This window comes from Pyrus communis, chromosome 16, assembly GCF_041283825.1.
Source record: "Pyrus communis isolate YQ-2024b chromosome 16, ASM4128382v1, whole genome shotgun sequence".
In the NCBI taxonomy this organism is placed as follows: Eukaryota; Viridiplantae; Streptophyta; class Magnoliopsida; order Rosales; family Rosaceae; genus Pyrus; species Pyrus communis.
The window spans coordinates 18,966,324-18,993,008 of NC_142580.1; the positions used below are offsets into that span (position 1 = coordinate 18,966,324).

General features: G+C 39.6%; 1 protein-coding gene and 4 pseudogenes across 6 annotated transcripts; 2 read left to right on the plus strand and 3 right to left on the minus strand.

Moving 5' to 3' along the window:
- The first annotated feature begins 234 nt into the window (after nt 1-234).
- On the plus strand, nt 235-5,662 carry LOC137731831 (uncharacterized; annotated as a pseudogene). The gene is made up of 4 exons (XR_015957472.1): nt 235-245; nt 492-2,838; nt 3,277-3,426; nt 3,505-5,662. The product of XR_015957472.1 is annotated as an uncharacterized LOC137731831 (transcript).
- LOC148690104 (conserved oligomeric Golgi complex subunit 6 pseudogene) lies at nt 4,008-5,192 on the minus strand (annotated as a pseudogene). Its single transcript, XR_015957709.1, has 2 exons — nt 5,010-5,192; nt 4,008-4,659 (listed from the first exon to the last, which is right to left on the minus strand). The product of XR_015957709.1 is annotated as a conserved oligomeric Golgi complex subunit 6 pseudogene (transcript).
- Nucleotides 5,336-6,283, minus strand: LOC137732821 (conserved oligomeric Golgi complex subunit 6 pseudogene; annotated as a pseudogene). Its single transcript, XR_015957710.1, has 3 exons — nt 5,891-6,283; nt 5,549-5,748; nt 5,336-5,423 (listed from the first exon to the last, which is right to left on the minus strand). The product of XR_015957710.1 is annotated as a conserved oligomeric Golgi complex subunit 6 pseudogene (transcript).
- A 10,716-nt stretch (nt 6,284-16,999) lies between these two features.
- On the minus strand, nt 17,000-18,847 carry LOC137731830 (E3 ubiquitin-protein ligase, putative (DUF177)). Of its 2 annotated transcripts, XM_068471064.2 has the most exons (7): nt 18,641-18,846; nt 18,188-18,376; nt 17,991-18,080; nt 17,696-17,785; nt 17,495-17,575; nt 17,345-17,390; nt 17,000-17,263 (listed from the first exon to the last, which is right to left on the minus strand). In XM_068471064.2, the coding sequence occupies exons 1-7, from the start codon at nt 18,776-18,778 to the stop codon at nt 17,190-17,192; spliced, it is 708 nt and encodes a 235-aa protein (XP_068327165.2). In that variant the 5' UTR covers nt 18,779-18,846; the 3' UTR covers nt 17,000-17,189. The 2 variants fall into 2 exon arrangements, with proteins under 2 accessions (XP_068327165.2, XP_068327166.2); XM_068471065.2 differs by lacking the exon at nt 17,696-17,785 and having other exon boundaries at nt 18,641-18,847.
- Nucleotides 18,848-19,281: 434 nt separating this feature from the next.
- On the plus strand, nt 19,282-25,797 carry LOC137730613 (putative splicing factor 3A subunit 1; annotated as a pseudogene). The gene is made up of 5 exons (XR_015957708.1): nt 19,282-19,583; nt 20,349-20,438; nt 20,606-24,351; nt 24,484-25,438; nt 25,568-25,797. The product of XR_015957708.1 is annotated as a putative splicing factor 3A subunit 1 (transcript).
- Nucleotides 25,798-26,685: the final 888 nt, after the last annotated feature.

Below are 26,685 nucleotides of genomic sequence, written 5' to 3' on the forward strand. Positions count from 1 at the left end.
CCCTACGATATGAAAAGTCCGGGACGGGCTGTCACATTAGGCTTAATAACATTAGTAAATTTCTTCAATTAAACTTGACATGGATACATTCTCAAATCAAGAAAAAAAATGTACCCATATAAGTTTAAAAATGGATTAGGAAAAAAATTGAATAGATTATATATATATATATATATATATATATATATATATATAAAGATTCATTTTACATAGAACAATTTGATATATTTAAGAATGTGTACATTGTAAGATTAAAAAAATTGAAAACCTTTTTATAAAAAATTAAGGGGTACAAACTTATCTAATTTATTTATTTTTATCTTGGAAATGTTTTGAATTGAAAATTAGTTAGCAGTTTAATAAAGAGGTAAGTATTAAAGTCTTAAATCAATTATTAATTCTTATTTTAAAAATTACGTAACTTAAATGTAAATTTATTATTGCTTTAAGAAATTTTGATGAAAATCTGAAAAATAATAACATTTAACTAGGGACGGATACCAATTGTTTCTTCAAATATTCCCCCAAACAACGATAATCTTCTCTCCAATCTTCCACACCAGACTAATTCGATCCTTTTGTTCTTGTTCTTGCCGAAGCAGTCTTACGGAACCCCTACCCCTTCAAACTCTACTCAAAAGCGGCTTCACTCCCACGCTCAAATTCATCGTCCAATTCCTTCTCTTCCTCTCTCGAACGCGCCGGTTCAACACCCTCCTCCACTTCTTCTCCCGAATGGAGTCCAACCAAATCAAAGGCAACTCCCAGGCGCACTCCATCGTGACCTGGGCTCTCCTAGATCTTCAGAAATACGAAGAAGCAGAGCATTTTATGAGGACACAGATGACCGAAGCTTCGAAGTTGCGGCGGAATCGGATGTGGGACTCTCTGATTCAAGGCCTGTGTATCAACCGGAAAGACCCCGAGAAGGCTTTGTGACCCACGGTATTTTTCCTTCTTCTTTCACGTTTTGCTCGTTAATTCATTCGTTTAGCAATGAGGGAGATATGAGCAAGGCAATTGAGGTGCTGGAGTTGATGACTGATGAGAAAGTTAAGTACCCTTTTGATAATTTTGTTTCTAGTTCAGTGATTTCCGGGTTTTGTAAGATTGGGAAGCCAGAAATCGCAGTCAAATTTCTCAAGAATGCCGTGGATTCAGGAGCTTTGGAGCCTAATATTGTGACTTATACAGCACTAGTTGCTGCTCTTTGTAAAAGGGTAGAGTTAATGAGGTTTGTGATTTGGTTTGTAGGATTGAGAAGCAAGGTTTGGCATTGGATGTTGTTTTGTTTAGTTGTTGGATTTGTGGTTATATTTCGGACGGGGTTCTGATGGAGGTTTTCCTGAGTCTGCATGTGAAGTGTATTTGGTTATGAGGTGGAAAGGGTCAGTTATCACAAGCAAAACTTACTATACAATTTTAAAAGGTCTAATTGGTGGTGGGAAAGATTCACTAACTCAGTCTTTCTCGAACATCTTTCTGAAAGAATATGGCCTAGAAGAACCCAAGGTAAGCAGGATTCTGGCTTACGACATATGTCTGAAGGGCGTTGATGATGCTCTCCGATTTCTAGACAAAATGAAGGACAAGCCTGCAACCGTCACTTTGCCTGTTACTCTTTTTAACACACTTATAAAGAATGGTAGAGTTTTGGATGCATATAAACTTGTCATGGTGGCTGGAGATGGTCTATCTATTCTAGATGCATTTGATTATTTGCTTATCGTTGATAGTCTTTGTAAAGTAGGATATATCAATGAGGCATTAGATCTGTGTAGTTTTGCTAAAAATAAATGGGCGACCCTTGATATCATCATTTATAATTCAGTTATAAATGGATTACGCCGCCAAGGCCACCTTGTTGAAGCATTTCGGCTATTTGATTCATTAGAGAGAATTAATTTGGTACCCACAGAAATCACTTATGCTACATCGATTGATGCCTTACGTAGAGAGGGGTTTCTTCTGGATGCCAAGCAGTTTTTTGAGAGGATGGTTCTCAAGGGCTTTAAACCAAATACACATGTATACAACTCGATTATTGATGGTTATTGCAAAATTGGAGATATGAATGATGCCTTGAAGGTTCTTTATGATTTGGACTTAAAATCCCTCCAGCCTGATGAATTCACTGTTAGCATTGTAATCAATGGCTTTTGTCTAAAGGGTGATATGGAAGGGGCACTCAAATTCTTTGTCAAGCTTAAAGGAAAAGGTACATTACCTGATTTTTTGGGTTTCTTGTATTTACTAAGAGGTCTATGCGCCAAGGGAAGGATGGAAGAAGCTCGAACCATCTTGAGAGAAATGCTTCACTCCCAATCTGTTGTTGAGCTAATAAACAGAGTTGATGTTGAGGTTGAGACAGATTCTTTAGAAGGTTTTCTTGTTTCTTTGTGTGAACAAGGCCTTATCGAAAAAGCACTTACTGTCTGTAATGAAATTGGGTGCATGTTTTTCCCTGTTAGAGGTTCACCCAATACTCACCAACAATCTCATAAACTAGACAAGCCTTGTGACAGGGAGGTTTCTGGTACAGTTGTTTCAACTTCTGTAACCTACACTGATGCAGAGTTGGATAGTCAGCTTTCTGAAATGAAGAAAGTAGAGAAGTTGGCAGAAAATTATGATGGCATGGAGAGAAGGTCTCAGTTTAATGACTTTGACTATTGCTATAAACAAATTGCTATACTCTGTTCAAGTGGGGAGATACAAAAGGCTAGTCAGTTAGCTTCCCAATTTTGGCAGGGCCACTTGGTATAATTGAAAAATCTGGCTAAAATGGTGTTGTAACTTCCTTCCCCTTCAATAAGGGACCAGTGAAAGCAGTTACAGGTATATCTTCTCATTCTTTGAAAGTTTTTCTACCCTTTCAAATTAGTAATTGTTAATTGCGTGTGTGGTATGTAAGTGTGCTCTCGTTATTTATTTGTTTGTGTTATGCCATTTGATTTTTAAGCTTGGAAAGACATGTATTGTTTATCTGCAATCTTTGTGTGCATATATTCAATTGATGATATAAGTGATATGAGTGACATTATTTATCCGCTTTTCCCTGATGGTATCTGAAGACTTTTGGACTTCCAGATAAGCTATCTTTGTCAACATATTGATGGAAAGTTTAAAATTTAACAACATACTTCATGGTTCAATATCTTTGTTCTGACACTGTTATGATTTGCTGTTAATATTTGTTTTTTTGCTTATGTTAATCGCTACATCTATGTGAACGCATATTTATATGTACTGACGTTCTTACATATATGTATACAGAGACTATGCCCTAAGTATAAGTTTTGGCTGCAACAGAATACTGTCAAACTAAACAGTATCAGCTGGTGGAACTTGAAACCGATGGTTATTTTGAAAAGGTTTTGTGCCATATAAACATTTTCGTTGCTTTGGCATCATGAAGATGAAAAGGTAACCCTCTATATTGTTTCAATTCTTTCTTTGTTTATTTGTTTCTTTTGTCTATTGGTATTTATTGCTTAGTTACAGAAACCTGCTGCACAGTGTGGTGTTCAACCTTAAGTCGCCCTTGCTGCCGTCAAAGTATATGATGGAAAAACTGGATGGTTATTTGTGCCCCAGGTAATTCACCAGCTCAGATGCATGAGTAACAGGTTAAACTCTCACCGGTTTTTATTTTTTATTTTTAACGTGTGCTGTTTTTTCATTGCCTCCCCAAAAATTCTCTTAATTTTACGGTATTGATTGATGAGCTAACAATTTCTCTCTTTAATCTTGGCCAAGGGACTTGCCACAACCCAGTGATACTAGTTCGATTTAGTATTATCCGAACTTGTATGGAATCCTGTGTTACTCAACAAATGAGGTCTGGTGAAGCATGTTGTCAACCTGCTCTATAACAGAAGAGAAAGTTCCATTAAAGCAGCCTTAAGAAAACGGTGTCTGTAGAACCATGCACGTTGTCAATCAGGTTCAGGGATGCAGGTATTGATTTGTTTCATCACCTCCGGATCATTTGGGCTTGGTTAACATTTGGTTTGAAAAAAGACACGCGAATTACGATTTCTTTGCTGTAAACGCAGAAATGTAGAGTTTCTTCATTTTCTTCACCTAATATCTCACAATCAAACAGTTAGTAGAACTTGTTCGACGGAAATAAGATGTTTCATCGGTGCTTCAAATTCCCAAAATGGTCCTTATCTGGTCTGGAGGATGCCTTGCCAGTGACTTGGGATCTGAGTAGCCATTTTTGGGATCCATAATTGCTTCATATGTAATGTCATATGCTTCGGCCAATGATTTAGCCACTTGGATACAAGCTTCAGAACGCAACTTTGGAACCTGCATCTGCTCAAATTCTGGCAGAGAACTCTCGCTTCCCAAAACAAGCCCAAAGAAAGCCTTCAAACACTCGGAAAGAGAGGCTGGAGAAGTGTCATCTATCTCTACCAATGGGGTAGTGCCAGTCTCCTTGCTGAGTGAGTCACGAAAGTAAGGCATCTTCTGCGACAAGCCACATCTTTTAAGGATCACATCGACTTCATTTTCTACAAGGGCTTACATGTGTTTAGCTATCATCCCGAGGCACTTCACGTATTCCTCTGCAACCTCATGCCCAAGCCATGGTTGTTGTATGGCACACAAGCAATTGATGAGGAATATCTTCGAGGATGTTTCACTTGACTGCACCAATACATTGAATAGGTATTAGGACGAAAGAAATGAAGAAGATTATGCATAAGAATCACACGAACATCTTCGAAACTAGCTTGAAATTTGTAAGAATAAGAGGCACATCTTTGGACTATTGCTAAACCAAACATTGATGTTATGTATCCTTTCCTCTATGTGTTTGGCAGGGGAGGGAGAGGATCTTGTTTGTCTTTGGCAAAGATTGATTTGGGATTAATCATAATTTGGCACCAGGAATAGATGCACACAAGTTGATGAGAAGTACAACAAAATGTAACAGCAAGCCATGCCGCTGAAGATAATCTGAAATCAGAGGCTCGGAAAGTAATGAGAAAAGAAACCTGAGATGAGGGGGCAGAATTGCTGTTGGACAATAGTGCATCAACTGGTGATTTAAGAAATTGACCTCAGTCAGAACTCATCCTATTTTTTCTTGAAGAGTAGCCAACTCCCTTGGACTTGTGCGCCTCTGCAGCTTGCTCACATATTGCTTACAGGAGTGGTTCTACTAACATAGAGAGCATTTGTTTGTGGGATCACAGAACTCCAGGGTATTACTTAGTTTGTACGAAATTATAAGACTGCACTGGGCTGCAAAACTTGTTCAAGTCTTAGTTTAAATGGCCGGCAAACTCCCTCAAAAATTCTATCCATAACAAACATCAAATCAGATTGTCTTTCGAGAATCACTCTCAGGGCTCTTGGAGAACCGGTTTCTAGTTGGACTAGCATCTCCCGCGGCATCTGGATAAAGCCTGCAACAGGAACAAGAAGAAGAAGGATTAATTATATTCACAAATGGAAGTGCAACACAACTAATAGGTCTTTGTTTTCACATCTGATGTAACCAACCTAGCATGTCCCCGAGAGTTAGTATCACCTTTTATGTTTCCATGATCCAGAAAATAAAAAATTCAGATGTGAGAGAGTAGAGAGTGCCTGATGATGTGTTCTCAAGAGCAATTTACAATTGGCATGATGAATTTCTTGAACATGTGAAAGCGCCTTGAAGAAGTTGTCATTCAGTTCTTCATCCCTCAATGCACTTATCTCACAAACCCAAATCAATAAATCAATCCACTGATTCGAATCTCAACACAAACCAACACCAAAAGCCCAAATCAAAAACTAAATCGATTGATTCGAACCTCAACCAGAAAACCCCAATCAATCAATTCATTGAAATCTCACAACTTATAAACGCAAATGGTTTGATGGGTACCTCTTGATTAGAGAGCTGGTAATCGCGTAGGAAGCAAAAGACGATCTGCTTGAGCCTTTCGGTGGTGGCGGTGCAGCTGCTGAGAGCGACAGCGATCTTGTCGCAGCTAGTGGCCAAGGCCTCTTGGGCAGCCAGGGAGGCCTTCAGGAACTTGAGGTTGGTGGCGAGGCCTCGCTTCTCGATGGTGGATCGGAGGTTCCGCCGCGACTGAGGGGTATTTTCGGAATAGAAAGATGAAAGGGTGTTGAGTGAGGCCAGCACATCGGGGGAGTCGGTGCGACACTCCAAGACCTTTTTCAGCTTCTGGGAAAGTCCCGGCGCCAGCTTCGCTCGTGTCAGATTAGCTAGTTGTTGAGACAATAGTTTATTAAGGTGATGATTCCGAGAGAATGATCATTCACATTGGGATTGAGACCATTACAAGAATTACATAACGTACCAACGTATTAACACATTGATGCGAAATATATTAAGCACACAAATTAAACCCTCTTCTGACAATTGTAGCAAAGTATGTAAGTAGGGATCGTTCAAAACCGGGGATTAGGAGGGATTGCTAAACTCTTGAAAACTGACCTAAGAACTCCAAAACAAAGTTAAAAACACTAATTTGGACTCAAAGAATGAAAAACCAAAGTTAAAACACTAAAACAAAACAAAAACTCAAAACAGCAACTAGAAGACTCAAAACTGCCTAAAAACCACTTTCTGGGCAGTTATGAGCACCTACACTAATTTGGACGAAATTGGTTGAAAACTTGACTCAAAACACTTAAAAACATGAACCAAAACAATTTCTAACTAAATTGAGACTTCAAAGTAAAGGGGGATTTGATTTGGACGAAATTAAAGTTGAGAAAACAGATTGCAAAGTAAAACTGATTTTGAAACGTTTTTTGGGGTTTTTAATGGATGATGGACTAGTTAGGGGTTCTTTCTCCACACATGACAAGTATGCAAATGACTCGATTTCTAGTTATTCCTTCATAGAATTATGAATGACAATGCCCCAAATTAACCGTGACATCACTAGTTAATTCTCAAGTTTTCCTTGTGTTATTGAATTGGATGACATCATACGACAACCCAAAGCATTCTTCAAAAGTTCCTTACATGACATCATAATAAAGATACAATCAAAGATCATTACGTTCAATGAAAACTATAAGCATTGACAAAGCACTTGTGACTATGACATCATGACACTTATGCTAGGAATTGAACTTAACGCGATTGTGACTAGCAACCTTCACTACTTGTGAATATAAGTGTGTGACAATTATGTGAAACAAACTTATATTCTAGCATCATATTCATGTAAGCCAATTAAGTGTCGACCCCTAATTAACAAACACAAATACGTTATTACTCGCACAGTTAAGCCAATTGCATTCACGATTCAAGAACTCATAACTGGAATTTATCAAATCAACTTGCACACATAGTTATGGCTTCGAAATCACCCCTAACCAATAGGGTTTTAGCCACTCATGTTCATAGCAAAATGAAAGGAAAATAAATTAAACATTGAAATCATAAAACGAATTACACCTAGAATGCACCAACGACGAAGCTTGAGCATCCAAGAGTCTTTCCTTCTTTCTCCTTGCTACGGCACAAAGGTGGATGGGATGGTTGGGATGTGTTTTAGGATCAGGGATTATGGAATTGGATGGAGGATAGATGAATGGACGAAAATTGAATGAATGAGTGATCCCCTTAGTGCCTTGTTGCAAAGCCTTATTTATAGGGCTAGGAAATGTTTAGAACTTAGTTGAAACCAAAAGGTTTTGTACCAGAAATTCTATACATGAAACACTTAAAGGATATATGTGTGTAGCTTGGACAAGGTAGGAGACAAGATAGGACGGCTAGGAGACAAGGTAGGACGGCTAGGAGACAAGGTAGGACGGCTAGTGACAAGCTAGGACGGCTAGTGACAAGCTAGGACGGCTAGTGACAAGCTAGGAGACAAGGTAGGACGGCTAGGAGACAAGCTAGGACGGCTAGGAGACAAGGTAGGACGGCTAGTGACAAGCTAGGACGGCTAGGAGACAAGCTAGGACGGCTAGTGACAAGCTAGGACGGCTAGTTCTTCCAATACAGAAATTAGGCACCATGTGTGAATAGATAAAGCCTTCTAGAAATAAGGTTTTTAGGCCCCCTTGCAGCTCCCTAACTGAATTCAAGCCTTCAAATTCGTCCATCCTCATGCCTCCATGCTTGCACTATCCAATCTTGGCCCAAAAATGCTCTAGAATGCTCCAAATTGCTTCTTTTTGCATAGTTTGACACTAAAACCTGAAATTGCACGAAAATGACTTTAAACACTAAACTAACTAAGGAAAAACAACATAAATGCATGAGAACAAGCCAATTAAGTCGCATAAAAATGCTCCTATCAAATTCCCCCACACTTAGCTTTTGCTAGTCCTCGAGCAAAACAAATAAATAAAACAAGACAAAACAAACAAACATAATCTAAACCTTCCAACGTTTGCCTCAGGGATTTCCAATGCACATGACATGTTAAAGATTATCATTCCCACAGATTTGAGTCAATTTAACACTTAAGCACATGCTTAATCATAGTCACTACTTACTAGTTCACAATTAACCAATTAAAACAATGTTTTGAATGTAGTAACATGCCTTAGAGAATTCCCTCAATCCTTAATAGATTTGCACTCTATTTTCACTCAGATTTTCTAACTACACACCCTATACTAGCTATATGTGAGAGAATTGATGTAGATATAAAACGAATGCTCACATATATGTATCACAAAGAACGCAATTTCCGGAGTTAATAGGCATGTTTAGATCCTCATGAATGGAATGCTACTACTTAGATGCGAGAACCAGTGACACCATATGCTCATACCAAATTCAAACTTAACAAATTGAAACACATAACACTCAAGATAGAAGTTTAAGGGTTGCAACGGGGCTTGGGGTATTGGTTAACAAAGAAAGGATAGGGAAAACAAACGTTACTTCAAGCATTAGTAAGCAAAGTAATGAAATTAAGACTTAGAATTCACTTAGTTTGCAGAAATTAACTTAAAAACACAAGGGGAAGACTTTAAACAACTTCTTGGGGCCGAATTCAACTTTTTGGACCCTTTCTTCAACAAACAACACCTTGGAACTCTTTTTCTCATGTTGTTCAACTCTTTTCATACTTTTTTTTTTTTTTTTTTTTTTTTTTTTTACGAATTTTTCTTTTCTTTTCTTTCTACTTCCCCCACACTTGGTTTCTGCCATAAAGGAATTCCATTTGAATCATGCTTACTATACTTTAAGAACGAGGGTATGGATAGTCCTAATCTAGGCTAGGTGAGGGTAATGTGGGTTAACAAAGAAAAGGCTAAACAAGGCTCAATGGGGTTAACACCTAAACATATAATGGAGTAGGGCACACGGCTTTTTGGCTAAAGTGGTGGTCACTACACAACTTCATCTTGAATATGTGTTATGCTAATCAATACCATGCTTTGAATGAAATGGGCATGACTTCTAGTGTTTGGAACTAAATGATGAAACGCCTTCTAAGTAACAACCAAGCAAAGAATAATGAGATCATGCAACGATTTTAGAAAACAAAGAATGCACAGATTTTAACTCTCCAAATAAACGTTTAGGTTCAAGTCTCACAAGGTTGTAGCGTTAATTTGAGTTCCTTCCTTCAAGCATGTTACAAAAACTGATTTTTTTTCTTTTATGATTGCATGTGAATTCATAAGTTATAACCACAACCAAGCATAAACATAGAGTAAATCAAACTTTCATCCATGTTAATCATTCTCTTTAACAGCCATGTATTTAAAAACCAAATCCTCATCATTGTGTTGGAAGGTACCCTAGGACACAAACAAACACACAAAAACAACTCTTTTTTGGGTTTTTTAAAACAAAATTTTCAAATTTTTCTTTGATTTTCGGATTTTTACTTCAAAACATACTAAAACACACCAAAACTGCTTAAAAACACTTAAAAACAGCAAGGAACAAGTTTTGAAATAATGGGTGATAAAATCCCACGAATTTGCATGAAAAACACTTAGTTACCCCCCCACACTTAAATCAAACATTGTCCTCAATGTTTTAAGCATAGAATCACACAAACAGCAAGTAAAACAACTAAATAGGCAGATTAGAAAGAATCAACAAAGAGAAGGGTTTAGGAACGCAAATCTGGAATTGGAGTGCTTTCTAGGTCTTCCTTTGTTGAATGGCATGGGTTGCCTCCCAAGTAGCGCTTTCTTTAACGTCTTGCAGCCGGACGAAGAACACGTTCAGGCACCATTGGTGCCCACGGCATGGAGTGAGATCTCCTCCACAACCTGCCCCACGACATTCTCATAGTATGGCTTCAATCTATGTCCGTTGACCTTGAATTCCACCCCATTCCTTAAGTTTTGGACTTGAACTGCACCATGTGGAAAAACATTAGTAACAATAAAAGGTCCAATCCATTTAGAACGTAACTTCCGGGAAATAAACGTAGACGAGAATTAAAAAGTAAAACTTTCTGCCCAATTGTGAAGGTTTTGCCCCTAATCATCTTGTCATGAAACGCCTTCGTCTTTTCCTTGTAAATGCGGGCATTCTCGTAGGCTTCATTCCTTAGTTCCTCAAGCTCATTCAATTGGAGCTTCCGATGCATTCCAGCAGCATCTAAGTCCAAATTGAACGTTTTGATGGCCCAATGTGCCTTATGCTCTAGCTCCACGGGTAAGTGACAAGGTTTTCCATAAACTAGCCGAAATGGAGACATCCCTAGGGGTGTTTTGTAGGCAGTGCGATATGCCCATAGTGCATCGTCTAAACGCATGCTCCAATCCTTCCGGTTAGGCCCCACGGTCTTCTCCAAGATTTGCTTGACCTCTCTATTTGATACTTCGGCTTGGCCACTTGTTTGTGGGTGATAAGGTGTTGAAACCTTATGCTTGACATTGTACTTCTTGAAGAGTGCCTCAATGGTCCTATTGCAGAAATGTGAACCTCCATCACTTATAAATACCCGCGGCATCCCAAATCTAGAGAAAATGTTAGTCTTGATGAAATCTGAAACCACTCTAGAATCGTTAGTACGGGTAGCTTTTGCTTCTACCCATTTAGAAACATAATCAACCGCAAGCAAAATATAAGTGAAACCAAATGAAGAAGGAAAATGACCCATGAAATCAATACCCCAAACATCAAAGATTTCAACATTGAAGATGGGTGTTTGCGGCATTTGGTCTTTTGCACCAATAGAACCTGTTCTTTGACATCTATCACATGTTAAGCAAAACGTTCTAGCATCTTTGAACAATGTAGGCCAATAAAAACCAGATTCTAACACTTTACGAGCTGTCCTTTGGGTACCAAAATGGCCTCCACATGCATAAGAATGACAAAATGCTAGAATTGAGTTAAAATCAGAAGTTGGCACACATCTTCTAATAATCTGATCTGGGCAATATTTCCATAGATATGGATCATCCCACACATAAAATCTTGCATCATGTATCAGTTTATCACGTTGGACCTTGCTTAGGGTGTTAGGAACTTGCTTAGTCACCAAGAAATTAACCAAATCGGCATACCAAGGGGTACTTACCTCAATGGACAGAAGTTGTTCATCCGGAAACGTCTCAGAAATGGGGAAGGATTCTTCTTCACGCACCAATCTACTCAAGTGGTCAGCCACCACGTTTTCACAACCTTTCTTGTCCCTAATTTCAATATCGAACTCTTGAAGTAAGAGCATCCAACGAATGAGCCTTGGTTTGGCCTCCTTTTTGGTGAAAAGATACTTCAAGGCTGCATGGTCAGTGAAAACAATTACTTTAGTGCCAATAAGATATGATCTAAACTTATCTAAAGCAAATACAACCGCCAAGAGTTCTTTTTCGGTTGTAGAATAATTCAATTGAGCATCATTTAAAGTGCGGGAAGCATAATAAATAACATGTGACTGTTTATTTTTCCTTTGACCCAAAACAGCCCCAAGTGCATAATCCGAGGCATCACACATCAATTCAAATGGAATGGACCAATCCGGGGGAGTTATGATGGGTGCCGTGGTTAGGAGCTCTTTGAGATGCTTGAATGACTTCTCGCATGCCTCGTTGAACTCAAAAGACACATCTTTTTGGAGGAGGCGGCATAGGGGTTGTGCAATCCTGGAAAAGTCCTTGATAAATCGTCTATAGAATCCTGCATGACCAAGAAAAGAACGAACCTCTCTAACCGAAGTAGGAGAGGGTAAGTAGCGTACAAGATCTACTTTAGACTTATCAACTTCAATTCCTTTTTCAGAGATTATATGACCCAAAACAATACCTTGTTTAACCATAAAATGGCATTTTTCCCAATTTAAAACAAGGTTTGTTTCAACACAACGTTTCAAGATTAAAGTGAGATTATCCAAGCATTTATCAAAAGAATCACCAAAAACACTAAAGTCATCCATGAATATCTCAATAATCCTTTCAACATAATCAGAAAATATGCTTACCATACACCTTTGAAACGTGGTAGGGGCATTGCACAAACCAAATGGCATGCGTCGATATGCAAATGTTCCAAAGGGACAAGTAAAAGTGGTCTTTTCTTGATCATCCGGGGCAATGACAATTTGATTATAACCTGAATATCCATCAAGAAAGCAATAAAAAGAATGACCCGCTAACCTTTCCAACATTTGATCTAGGAACGGCAATGGGAAGTGGTCCTTCCTTGTGGTGGCATTTATCTTCCTATAATCGATGCATACACGCCAACCGGTTTGGATTCTCATGGGTACAAGCTCATTCTCGGCATTCTCCACAACCGTCACTCCGGATTTCTTAGGCACACATTGGATAGGTGAAACCCAACGACTATCAGAGATAGGATAAATGACTCCACAATCAAGAAGTTTGATTATCTCCTTTTTCACAACTTCCATCATTGGAGGGTTAAGACGGCGTTGAGCCTCTCTAGTTGGTTTGGTCCCCTCCTCAAGAAATATGTGATGCATACAAGTTGTGGGGCTTATACCTTTGATATCGGCCAATGTCCATCCTAGGGCAGATTTGTACTCCTTCAACACATGCATGAGTTTTTCCTCCTCTTGTGCCGTGAGGAATGATGATATGATGGCAGGCAGTGTCTCATTTTTTCCCAAGAAAATGTACTTCAAATGGCTTGGCAAAGGTTTGAGTTCAAGGATAGGTGCCTGAATTATGGATGGAAGCAACTTGTTAGTCGAAATGGGAATGGACTCTTTGTTAGGAAACTTACCATCATGTATTGGTGATGACTCAAGGGCAGCAACTACTTCAAGAAAATCCTCACTAGGAGGCACGACATAGAATAGTGTATTTGTGCCGTGGGGTTGCATGGATGTTGCTCCCTTGGTTTTGACTTCTACACCACTTGTAATGACTTTTTCAAGCATATCATCATTCAAATCTTCAAGGTATCCCTGCGCCAAAGAGTCAACAGTATCAATAGAGAAACATGAATGATCTTCACTAGGATACTTAATAGAATCGGAAAGATTGAAATTAACAACTTCCCCATCAAATTCCATGGACAAAGTTCCATTAAACACGTCAATCTTAGTCCGGGCCGTTTTCATGAATGGCCTTCCAAGTAGAATGGGCAGCGAGGGTGCATGATCCGATTCATCCATCTCAAGGACATAGAAATCCGCCGGAAATATCAAATGATTAACCTGCACCAAAACATCTTCCAAAACTCCATTTGGATAGGCATTAGATCTATCGGCCAATTGTATGATAACACCATCCTTTTTCAATGCTCCTAGGTTCATAGATGCATATATGGAATATGGCATAACATTTATAGAGGCACCTAAGTCAAGCATGGCAGATTCAAATCTAGTGTTACCTATGACACAAGGAATGGTGAAACTACCCGGATCTTTGCATTTGGGAGGTAGTTTGCGTTGCAAGATGGCGGACACATTCTCACCTACTTTTACCAGTTCCTTGGTCGACATCCTCTTCCTAGTGGTGCACAACTCCTTCAAAAACTTGGCGTATCTAGGGACTTGCTTGATTGCATCCAACAAGGGTATGTTCACTTGAACTTTCCTAAATGTCTCAAGGATGTCCTTTTCAGCTTCTTCCTTCCTTGTTTGCATAAACCTACTAGGAAAGGGAGCATTCGAAGGAAAAGCATTAGTAGAAACCGAATTTGACACATTCTTACCCTTTTTGGCTTTATTAGACAGTTTTGGGGCACTAGGAACTTGCGGCAAAGACTCTCCCACCTTTGCCGTGGGTTTGCTTGATTCTTCCTCTTCAATTTGCAAGTTTTCATCACCTTTGGGACCTGATTGTGATGGTGTAGGATATGCCCCAATCTTTTCTCCACTTCTCAAGGTTATGGCCTTTGCACTTTCGAAGCTTCCCTTTGGATTTGGAACGGTGGAACTAGGGAGCTTTCCTTGTTCACGAAACTGCCCCATAAACTCGGCAATTTGCCCCATTTGTTTCTCCAATTGATCCACCCTTTTGTCTTGGTTTTGCATAGCCTTAGCTTGATCGTCCTGCCCATTAGACAACTTAGTTAGTATCTTAAGAAGTGCATCATTGTCAAGAGACGTACCTGAGGCACTTGGGCCGGATTGGGCTTGATTTTGGGGTGGGCCGTAGGTTTTGGGAAAGAACCCAGGGGGTTGTTGCCTAAAGCCTCCTTGGTTTTGAGATTGTTGGGGCTCCCTCCATTTGAAGTTTGGGTGGTCTCTCCAACCGGGATTATATGTGTTGGAATAAGGATCGTTCCTTGGTTGGTTTTGGCCTTGAAACCCAATTGCATTGGCGCTTTCCCATCCACCATTTTCAATCAACTGTGGACATTTTTCAGAGGCATGTCCATGCATAGAACATACGCCACATACAATTGGTCCTTGCATCTTCATGTCCCCGGCAACGGCGCCAAAAGTTTGATGCGAAATATATTAAGCACACAAATTAAACCCTCTTCTGACAATTGTAGCAAAGTATGTAAGTAGGGATCGTTCAAAACCGGGGATTAGGAGGGATTGCTAAACTCTTGAAAACTGACCTAAGAACTCCAAAACAAAGTTAAAAACACTAATTTGGACTCAAAGAATGAAAAACCAAAGTTAAAACACTAAAACAAAACAAAAACTCAAAACAGCAACTAGAAGACTCAAAACTGCCTAAAAACCACTTTCTGGGCAGTTATGAGCACCTACACTAATTTGGACGAAATTGGTTGAAAACTTGACTCAAAACACTTAAAAACATGAACCAAAACAATTTCTAACTAAATTGAGACTTCAAAGTAAAGGGGGATTTGATTTGGACGAAATTAAAGTTGAGAAAACAGATTGCAAAGTAAAACTGATTTTGAAACGTTTTTTGGGGTTTTTAATGGATGATGGACTAGTTAGGGGTTCTTTCTCCACACATGACAAGTATGCAAATGACTCGATTTCTAGTTATTCCTTCATAGAATTATGAATGACAATGCCCCAAATTAACCGTGACATCACTAGTTAATTCTCAAGTTTTCCTTGTGTTATTGAATTGGATGACATCATACGACAACCCAAAGCATTCTTCAAAAGTTCCTTACATGACATCATAATAAAGATACAATCAAAGATCATTACGTTCAATGAAAACTATAAGCATTGACAAAGCACTTGTGACTATGACATCATGACACTTATGCTAGGAATTGAACTTAACGCGATTGTGACTAGCAACCTTCACTACTTGTGAATATAAGTGTGTGACAATTATGTGAAACAAACTTATATTCTAGCATCATATTCATGTAAGCCAATTAAGTGTCGACCCCTAATTAACAAACACAAATACGTTATTACTCGCACAGTTAAGCCAATTGCATTCACGATTCAAGAACTCATAACTGGAATTTATCAAATCAACTTGCACACATAGTTATGGCTTCGAAATCACCCCTAACCAATAGGGTTTTAGCCACTCATGTTCATAGCAAAATGAAAGGAAAATAAATTAAACATTGAAATCATAAAACGAATTACACCTAGAATGCACCAACGACGAAGCTTGAGCATCCAAGAGTCTTTCCTTCTTTCTCCTTGCTACGGCACAAAGGTGGATGGGATGGTTGGGATGTGTTTTAGGATCAGGGATTATGGAATTGGATGGAGGATAGATGAATGGACGAAAATTGAATGAATGAGTGATCCCCTTAGTGCCTTGTTGCAAAGCCTTATTTATAGGGCTAGGAAATGTTTAGAACTTAGTTGAAACCAAAAGGTTTTGTACCAGAAATTCTATACATGAAACACTTAAAGGATATATGTGTGTAGCTTGGACAAGGTAGGAGACAAGATAGGACGGCTAGGAGACAAGGTAGGACGGCTAGGAGACAAGGTAGGACGGCTAGTGACAAGCTAGGACGGCTAGTGACAAGCTAGGACGGCTAGTGACAAGCTAGGAGACAAGGTAGGACGGCTAGGAGACAAGCTAGGACGGCTAGGAGACAAGGTAGGACGGCTAGTGACAAGCTAGGACGGCTAGGAGACAAGCTAGGACGGCTAGTGACAAGCTAGGACGGCTAGTTCTTCCAATACAGAAATTAGGCACCATGTGTGAATAGATAAAGCCTTCTAGAAATAAGGTTTTTAGGCCCCCTTGCAGCTCCCTAACTGAATTCAAGCCTTCAAATTCGTCCATCCTCATGCCTCCATGCTTGCACTATCCAATCTTGGCCCAAAAATGCTCTAGAATGCTCCAAATTGCTTCTTTTTGCATAGTTTGACACTAAAACCTGAAATTGCACGAAAATGACTTTAAACACTAAACTAACTAAGGAAAAACAACATAAATGCATGAGAACAAGCCAATTAAGTCGCATAAAAATGCTCCTATCACACATACCCAAATTAAAATTACACAATCTTTGATACATATGTGAGTCACTCGATGAAGGGTATGTTGTAGGATTGGGAGGATTTGACAATGTATGTAGAATGGCCATAAATCCTGTGGAACTTTTGCTGTTGAAAAAATTGATGCAAGTTGAAAGGTTGTAAACTTCAAATTAAAAATTAGTAAAAGAAAAGCTTAATCTATTGATACTTGATTTAAAAATTTGAAATTTGAAACTTCTATATCAGAATATCTTTTGAACTTAAAAATCTCTCACTTATTACTAAAAATGCATATTACTAAACCGCAGTTCCAACTGCGTTATACTATTTACAACGGTATAGACCATTACACACTTGTTCAAAATACATGAGCTTAATATCAGATAATATCATAGGCATATATTATTGCATATTCTTTAGCTCCAAAAGCCTAGACCATCTCTTATCAACAGAAGCAGTGCTTTTTCCACCAATATCTGCAAATCACAAATTGTGGGGAATTAATTACTTTCTTGCTCAAAGTAATTGCTAATTTTTTCTTGTCACACAACACTTACACTGCACAGTGGGATATGATTTCTCACACAGCTCTGAACAAGTATCCTGCAAAGTACAATTTCACCCCGTCGTTAATCAATCATTAAGGGTCTTCCTTTCGTGCTTTATGTCCGTATTATGATCGAAACTATTTCATTACTGGTTCATACTTTAATGGAGGTTGCAAGCCGTATCGTGTCCTGTATGAGTGAATCAAGTTCTGCTTCATTTCCAGGCTTCACGTAGATAACCTGTTGCAGCATGCAGCTGTGTGAACACACTATCATGGGGGGCTGAAAAAGGGAGGGAGGGAGAGAGAGAGAGAGAGAGAGAGAGAGAGAGCAAGAGATATAGAGAGTTTAGGGACTTACTGATGGATCATCGCCACCGATTTCAGGAAGTTGAACCGTGTGTTCGTCCCTGCTTGATGACAGAACCCACACGTTGAATTGTGTGTCAATCTGTTTAGACACAACATAACCAGATGAGTGCTGCAAAATTTGCGTCTCGTTTATTTCCATAAAGTACGATTTTAATATGTTTACCAACGCATAATTTGCTGAATAAATTTAGGATCTCTAGCATCATTATTGTTGTGTTGTCTGGAATTTATACATGATTGAAGTAACGACTAAGATTTCATGCTTCTGCTAAGAAAATAAATACCTTTCTGCAGTAGGTAGAAGAGCAGTTGCTACATTTTCTGTTGAATGATGTTAATATCTTTCCATCAACCGAGAAGCCAAAGCTAGCATGCTGCAGGTAGTCATAAGCAGAAGGGAATTAACACTGGTGCTTAATCGAAAAAACTGTCTCGTTAAGGACGATTATCTAATTTGCTATTCGAAAAAAATGGGAGCGACCTTGTGGACGCAGAGATTAACCGAAATTTGAGCGTCATGGGTATTTTCATCTTCGATCAAATCATCCAAACGCAGGTCTTGGAGGGAGAGAATGTAATCACAGCTCCAATTCCCATGCCATTTCCCATCTGCTGTTGATAATCTGATCACGCTCCGCGGGCTACTACTCCTGCTCTTCTTTTTGTTACCCTGAAGCACAAGTGGCAGCTCAACTATATTTATAATGCTATGGAGTAGTTATGCCTAGAACAATGTTCGTTTTGATAGACTTACGTAATCAGACTATGAATCTATATTGCGTATGCATACGAAAAACCACACATCCATATAACAATTGATGTGATCGATGGTACGCGGACTTATAGTTCGACACCTTAAGCATCTTAATATACACAACATAAATGAAGAAAGCTAAAAAGCATGAGAGAAATCTGTGTTGTTTGAGGTTGGTACCAGAGAGAGGGATTTCCTTTTAGAAGAAGCTCTGATTGTGAAAGAACGAGGCACCGAATCGGAGAATTTGGGGTTTGCCGGAGTTACAGAGAGAAGCTTAATATGCCTTGCTGATACCAGATGACCAGCTTCTGCCATCTCTCTTGGACTATAGGTCTTGTCCGGAAGGAGGAGAAATGTCGGACATGAGTTCTTGTTCGGAACCTTATCATCATATAAAGCGGTGGTACTTGGAAGTTTGGGAGACACTCAAAACATGGGCTAAAATTACAATGCTGCCCTCTTACGAAACGTTGTTTTGTTTAGGAAGGAAATTGTATCAATAGTCCAACAATTTAAATTAATTAGAGTAATGGTCCATCAACTAAAAATCTATAATTATTGATTCTTTAAGTCATCAAAACGTATAGTTATGATTAGGGGTGGGCAAATAGGTTCTGTACCCACAAGTCGGTGCGGGAAGGGGTGGGTACAAAATTTCAAAACACAAAACGGGACGGGACGGGACATGTAACCAAAATTAGTGGGACGGGGCAGGTTCAAAAATAGGAAGGAACGGGCCCCCGACCCGGCCTGTTTCTAGCTTTCTAGCTTTAGAAAATTGAAGTGGGTTTAATGTATGTCAAATCCCTCCACCTTTTATTGCCATATTTTCATCTTATAGACTGACTCAGTTTCCCGTTCTCCATTCATTCACGACTCAAGCTCGAGTTGAGTCCTCGACAGTAGCCGTCCTTCAACAACCACCATCAGACTCCACAGCCCTCGACAACCACTATCAGAGTCCTTGACAGTAGCCATCTTAGACTCCACAACCCTCGATTCCGTCTTCGTCTCCCTCTTTCTGGCAAAATGTCAGTGGCGGTAACCTTCAACAACCACCATCATCATCATCTCTCCGAATTGAGACCACCATCGTCATCTCATCTCCTTTCAAATTAAGGTAATATAATTTCTAAACTCTTAATTTTAACTCTCTGGTTAATTTTCTGGATTTAGGGATTTATGGTTATTTGCAATCTTTGATTCTCTCTGATCAATTTTTAGATTTGAGAGTTAGAGTTTTCTACAATCTCTCAGTCTATTAAGCAGTTCTTCATACCCTAAACACAATCCATAAATTTTCCTTCATGGAAATTAAGAATTAGGAAGTTAGGGATTTAGGGTTCAAATGTTCATTACCGTACCTACTGGGTATTCCATAATGTTTGAAATTTGAATTGGGAATTAATGTATTGTTCAAACTTGCAGGCTTGTTGTATAACATTGAATGGGAATTTATTTATTGTCCAAATCTACAAATGTACAACAGCTTGACATATTTGACATGTTTCACTTCTTAACTCTTTAATCTTTGGGGGTTTTGTGTTGCTAAGGAAATTTCTGATGCTATTTCAATTTTGACATCATTGCTAAGGAAAATACTTTTGTGTTGTAAATTTATTTGAGGATAATTTGATGATTGTTCTTTTCGTGATGATAGTTCTGTACTAGTCTCCCTAAATACAACTCCTCAGTATGTCAGAGGAATCTAAAGAACTATTGTCAGGTAATGCAAAGTTGAGTGCTGCTCTTTGTTGCGTGTATTTTCTTTGATGGATTGCTTTATTTGAATCTTGATATAATCAGGCATTTCATAGTAGTCCAGCATTTGAACTTACCAGCTCCGATGACTTTATTTGGTTTTTTTTAACTCCCTTTCGAGCAGCCCTACGTTGAATTGGCGCACTGCTATGTCAACGAAAAAATTGTGCATTTGGACGCAATGGTTGATAGACACAAGAAAAAGTATGACAATGTGAGTTCTTATTATGTTTTCATCCCGTTGTTTTTCCTTTATTCGTATGTCGTATCCATGGTGTTAAAGGAAAAGTGGATGCAACATGATTTCTTTGTAACCTACGATTCTCTGACTTGAATTCTTCAACCTTCTTAATTTGGCTTTGGAATTTTGTTTTTCACCAGGACAACAATCTTGTTGGACAGTTGGACTGGTGAGACAGATATTATCTTCCCAGTATAATCGAAACATTCAGAGACTGACTTAGACATACTCGACTCTTTCCCTTCAAGATTTTCAACAACCTGTCCCTCTTCATTTAATTTATAATATATATATATATATAACAAAAAAAAAAAAAAAAAAAAAAAAAAAAAACTAAGGACCCATGGACTCGGCCCGAACCGGCCCGTTTCAACCAGGTTGGGTAAAGTCCGATTCCTATATAAGAATCTGCTATCCCCAGCCCGCGCCGGCCTGTACCCACCCCTAGTTGTGGTCATTTTCGTTAAGTCTGTTAGAACTTTCATCAAATGAGTCACGTGGGCTGAATCAAATGGTAAGTATGAAAAACCAAATGAAAAAAATTATAGCAATGATTACTTAATTTTAACCCAAGTGAAGAATTGGTCTCGAAACTTTAACCCAATTATAACAATTATTCCACTATAACCCATTTTGACAAAATTGTAATGGAATTGATGAAGCAGAATGGCTGCACTTTTTTTGAGTTAGAACACCGAAAGCCCATCTTCATTTGCCTCGATAACATTGGGGCTTCGAAACCCTGGAACAGGTGGAATCATCTGGTTAGAACCCTAAGGTACACTCTCTCTCTCTCTCTCTCTTTCTCTCTCTCTCTCTTGCCTTAAACCCTAATATTTTGCGTACTCCCAAAAGTTCGAAGATCTCGTTTGTCGACCACATCGGCAGGGCAGGCGGGACTAATCTGTTAACGAGGTTTTGCTACAAAACTTTATGTATGTTTTTCTTAATGATGCAATTCTTGTTTATTTTATTTTCTAGTGCTTGAATCCTATCATGGTTTGAGGGCTCTCATTCAATTAATACTATTTTTTTTTGAGATTCAGAAGTTATTATTCCGAATTGAAGTTTCCTTCGAAAATCGAGAATTACTTTAAATTTTGATTTAGGTTTTTATCAATTGAAGAATGCCACAAAGATGGGGGTTTTCGGAATTGTGTTGATCAATTTGGCTAACTTAATTTCTGTAAGACTGTTTGTGTTCCCTTCGTTTTTGGGTTCATCTTAGAAAGTTTTTCTAGTCGGCAGCAATTCGGGTTTTCTGTATTTAGTAGTAAAACAGCTCAGTACTTACTAAAGTGGTCATGCGTATTTATAAATGCTTCTGACCATTCGTACGAGTTTTCCTGAAGTTTGTAATGTGCAGGTTGTAGTTAGCACAAGGCTGTTTTAATGCCTGTTAATTAGTCGATTCATACTTAAGGTACCGTTTGGTACGTGGGGCGGATGGAACAGAGTGGGACAAGGCGTTCCGTCCCACGTTTGGTACGCCTTGTTTCACATGACGAGTTTTGGGTGAATTTTCGTTCCACCTCACCCTCCTGGAACGACTCGTTCCACATCCGTGGAACACAAAATTATAACCTCTCCGTCTCCTTCTTCTTCCTCCTTGTTTCCATCCGAGGGCATCTTTGCTCCTGCTCCGTTCTGTTCCGTTCCATCCTGTCCCGTCCCTTTCCATTCCGTTCCGTCCCGTTCCGTCTGCATACCAAACGATACCTGTGTTCCGTTTTTTTTTCTCGACAGAAAATGATAGGGTCCATTGCCCTTACCAGCTCCTCCTTCTGATGGAGACCTTGGGCCTCGTCCGGAATCCCAAGTGACTGAACTCAATCAGGATGAGAAACAATTGGACGAGGAGTTGAGCAAAGCCAACTCTACATCAGTTGCGATGCATACCAGGGCTATTGGTATCATACATCCTCCTTCAGACATTAGAAACATTGTTGACAAAACTGCCCAATTTGTGGCAAATAATGGACCGGAATTTGGGAAAAGGATTATGGCTAATAATACCGGAAATGCAAAGTTCAGTTTCTTGATTTCGACAGATCCCTACCATGCATACTATCAGCATCGGTTGTCTGAATTCCGTGCCCAGAATTAGTCTTCTGGACAGCAACCATATACACAGCCTGCGGATTCTGCTTCACCTGAGTCAGCTCCACCAGGTCCAGCTGTAGATGGTGAAGCAGGAGCCCCAAAGCCTGATTTCTCAGCCCAGTTTAGACCGGTCCGCAAAGTGCTCGAACCACCACAAGCTTAGGAGTTTACTGTTCGTCTTCCTGAAGGTATTACTGGGGAAGAGTTGGATATTATTAAGCTCACAGCCCAGTTTGCAGCTCGAAACGGGAAAACATTTTTGCAAGGATTGACAAGCAGGGAAATGAACAACCACCAGTTCCATTTTCTGAAGCCTATGCATAGTATGTTCACGTTTTTCACTTCTCTGGCTGATGCGTATTCTAAGGTGTTGATGCCTCCGGAGAATTTGCCAGATAAGCTTAAGAAAAGTGTTGCTGACATGACAACTGTGCTCGAGAGGTGTGTCCATCAATTAGGGTGGGAGCGTTCACAAGAGCAAGCAAGACAGAAGGCTGAAGATGAGATTGAGCAGGAAAGGATACAAATGGCTATGATTGATTGGCATGATTTTGTTGTGGTTGAAACAATAGACTTTGCAGATGATGAGGATGAGGATTTACCTCCTCCGATGACCCTTGAGGAGGTTATAAGGAGAAGCAAGAACACAGATATGGAAGAAGACGTTGAGCCTGGTAAGGTGGTGGAAATGGAAATGGATGAAGAAGAGATGCAGCTTGTTGAAGAGGGCTTGAGGACATCTAGACTTGAAGAGAATGATGATGAAAAGAAGAATGAGAATGTGGTGACAGAGGACCCAGAACCACCAATGAGAATTGTGAAGAACTGGAAGAGACCCGAGGACAGGATCCCTGCCGAAAGAGACCCAACAAAGTATGTCATTTCCCCAATCACTGGAGAGCTTATCCCGACCAACGAGATGTCTGAACACATGAGGATTTCTCTCATTGATCCAAAATACAAAGAGCAAAAGGAAAGGATGTTTGCTAAGATTCGGGAGACTACTCTTGCTCAAGATGATGAAATCTCAAGAAACATTGTGGGCCTTGCACGAACCTGTCCTGATGTTTTTGGTACCACAGAGGAAGAAGGTTCTAATGCAGTCAAGGCTGAGATTGAGAAAAAGAAAGATGAGCAACCAAAGCAGGTCATTTGGGATGGCCACACTGGAAGTATTGGCCGCACAGCAAATCAAGCAATGTCGCAGAATATCAATGGAGAGGACCAAAATGATGGTCTCAACAATGATGCTAGGAACCTTCCTGGTCCTGCAGCTCCTCCTCCAAGACCTGGTGTGCCTTCAATTCGTCCTCTTCCTCCACCACCTGGTCTTGCCTTGAATACCTCGTCCTCCAAACACAGTTCAGTATTCTGCTCCACCTAGCGGCAGTCTCCCTGCTCCTCCACCAAGGCCCCCAGTTGTCCAATATCAATCAATTCGACCTCCTGGACATCCAATGCCCATGAGTTCTGGACAGCAGTCCCCTGCTCAATTGACCACGTCCTATGCCTCCATCCATGTCTATGAATGCACCTGGTAGTTCTGTACCACCTTCACCTGGTTCTCAGTTTACACCAATGCAAGTTTCCCGACTGTATATGCCTCTTCTCGTTCCTCCACCTACAATGCAAATGATGCCAGCCCCACCTTTGCCTCAGGGAGTGCCTCCACCACCACCTGAAGAAGCTCCTCCACCGTTTCCAGAAGAACCTGAGCCAAAGCGGCAGAAGCTTGACAATTCTATGCTTATTTCAGAAGATACAGTTTCTGGCACAGCATCCGGTATGGATTTTTTCGATATCCTTGTCTTTCTACCATAAATTCTTTAGTAAGTGCAATGCTATTGTATAATGGATTGTTGGTAGCCTGACAGAAACTATTCTTTTCTTTTCTTTTTTATCTTTTTGGTTACAGGGACCTGTTCGCATCACAGTATCTGTGCCCAATGTGGATGAAGGTAATCTAAAGGGACAACTTTTGGAGATCACGGTGCAGTCTTTGTCAGAAACTGTTGGCAGTTCGAAAGAGAAAATTTCTGGGGAGATCCAGCTTCCAGCAAACAAACAGAAGTTGAGTGGGAAACCTGGTTTTTTCAAGGACAACATGTCACTTGCATTTTACAATGTTGGAGCAGGAGAAACGCTTACTCTTTCATTAAGGGAGCGTGGTGGAGGAAAGAGATGAACATATTATGTGACCCAGGCGATTAAGGTTCTTGTTGGAATTTTCTTGTTACCATGAGAATCTGCAAGTTGTCATGTGGGGCACTTTTATTCTACTTTCTTTGATGTTATATGGGAGATTATATGTTCGTCATGTGTTGATAGGATGATTTTGCCTGACATATTATTGTTGTCTTTAAAGTTTAAACTGATTGCTAATGTTGTTTCTACTACAGATTTGGTGCTTTGGCGAGTGTCTCTCAAGGACAATGGGAAGTCGATCAGCTTCTTTCCTTAACCAGAGCAAGTTATTTAATAAAATATCTAATTACTGCTCCTTTTTGCAATTCAGTTTTTTCCCTGGAAAATATGTGCTCATTGTCTTATTATGGTTTCGAGTCTTTGATATCTTTAGAAGCATGCTTGGTGTTAGAAGACCTTTGTTTATCTTGAGTTATTTTCAGTGTTCACTTTTTCAATTATTTTGATGAAAGATTTTGCTGTTGGTGAATGTTGGTATTTCGGGTCTTGTTATCTAGTATGTAGTATCATTTTGTTGGTTTAAACTATACTGTGCATTTAACAAAGGGCGTATAAACTTTTGTTATTTTACGTTCTGCAATCCTTGAACAGCCAATAGCAAGCAGCGGCTGGTAGAGTTGGTGTTGTCTGATGATGGTTGTTAACTAAAGGAGAGAGGCTTAGAGGTACGTGTTGGGCATAAATCTCTTGTGCAAATCGTTCTCTTATAGCTCATAGCTCCCAGTATAAATTTAATTGGAGTGTAACTGTACAACGCATGAGAATGTGATAATCCCTACTTGTTATGTTGTTAGTGTGGAATGCGGATGCAAGATGGTATCATGGTGAGTGAGTTTGACCACTGGCGGATTTGGTTTTATTTTGGCAACGAAGAGATGATTACAAGTTTATTACAAATGTACAACGTGCTATAAAAAGGAAGAGCATGTGTAAATTACAACAATTGAGATACAAACTTATCACGTTTGAATCACCTCTTTGATAAGGGAAATGATTTATACTATATGGCACGTATTGCATGTGATGCTGTACTCGTATCATTTAAATTGTTTTCTTAATAGAGATAGGGTTTACCTATACAAGTAGGTTGCGCCTCTATTAGAAAGGTGGTGTGCAGAATATGATTAGAGTAGCATTTTTGTATGGTATAAGAGGATGATTACAATCAAAAGGAAAAAAGTTCGGAATCGATCTTAAGAAGATGCAACTGGTAGATAGGCCTTTGTTTTCATCTCATTACTTTATGGATTCAAACTCTCTCCCTTTCTTTTAGTGTAGATCTATAAACCATGAATACGGGAGTTCCATAGAGATTTGGCAACGTAAAAATTCTCAATGAATCCCGATTTGTGAGTCGCATGGATTCACTAATTAAATAAATATTAAAAATATATTACATTTAAGTAGTGAATAGGCCATTTGTTGGGGGACTTTTAGGTCGAGGTGGACTTGGGCTTTGAGAATGTCCTCGTCTTCCTTGCACTGGCTTGTAATGCCTATGGCTAGACGCTTTCTTTCCATAGGTGCATTATGGCCGTAGAATCACCAAAGTGTCTTACTGCCATTGATGGGTCCTTCACTACTGAGGATCGTCTTCGACGAGGCAGGCCGTCGCCTCCTCTTGGTTCTTAGAGCAAGGCCTTCAAGGATGAAGAACCCTCCTTAGATTCAATGCCTCCTATTGATCCTAGACATATTTCTTGATGTTGCATCGAAAATGGGTTGCTTCTCGTCGTGTCGATCCACTTCGAGTTTTCCTGTGGTGAGGCTATTGGCTGGGTGGATTGGGTAAAGACTGAGCTCAGCTTTGCAAAGCAGTGCGCGACCTTGACAAGGGCCAAGGTTTTGGACACTGTCTTCATGACCAAGAAACAAGTTGCTCGCCTCAAGCTTGAGTTTCTTCGCCACATGG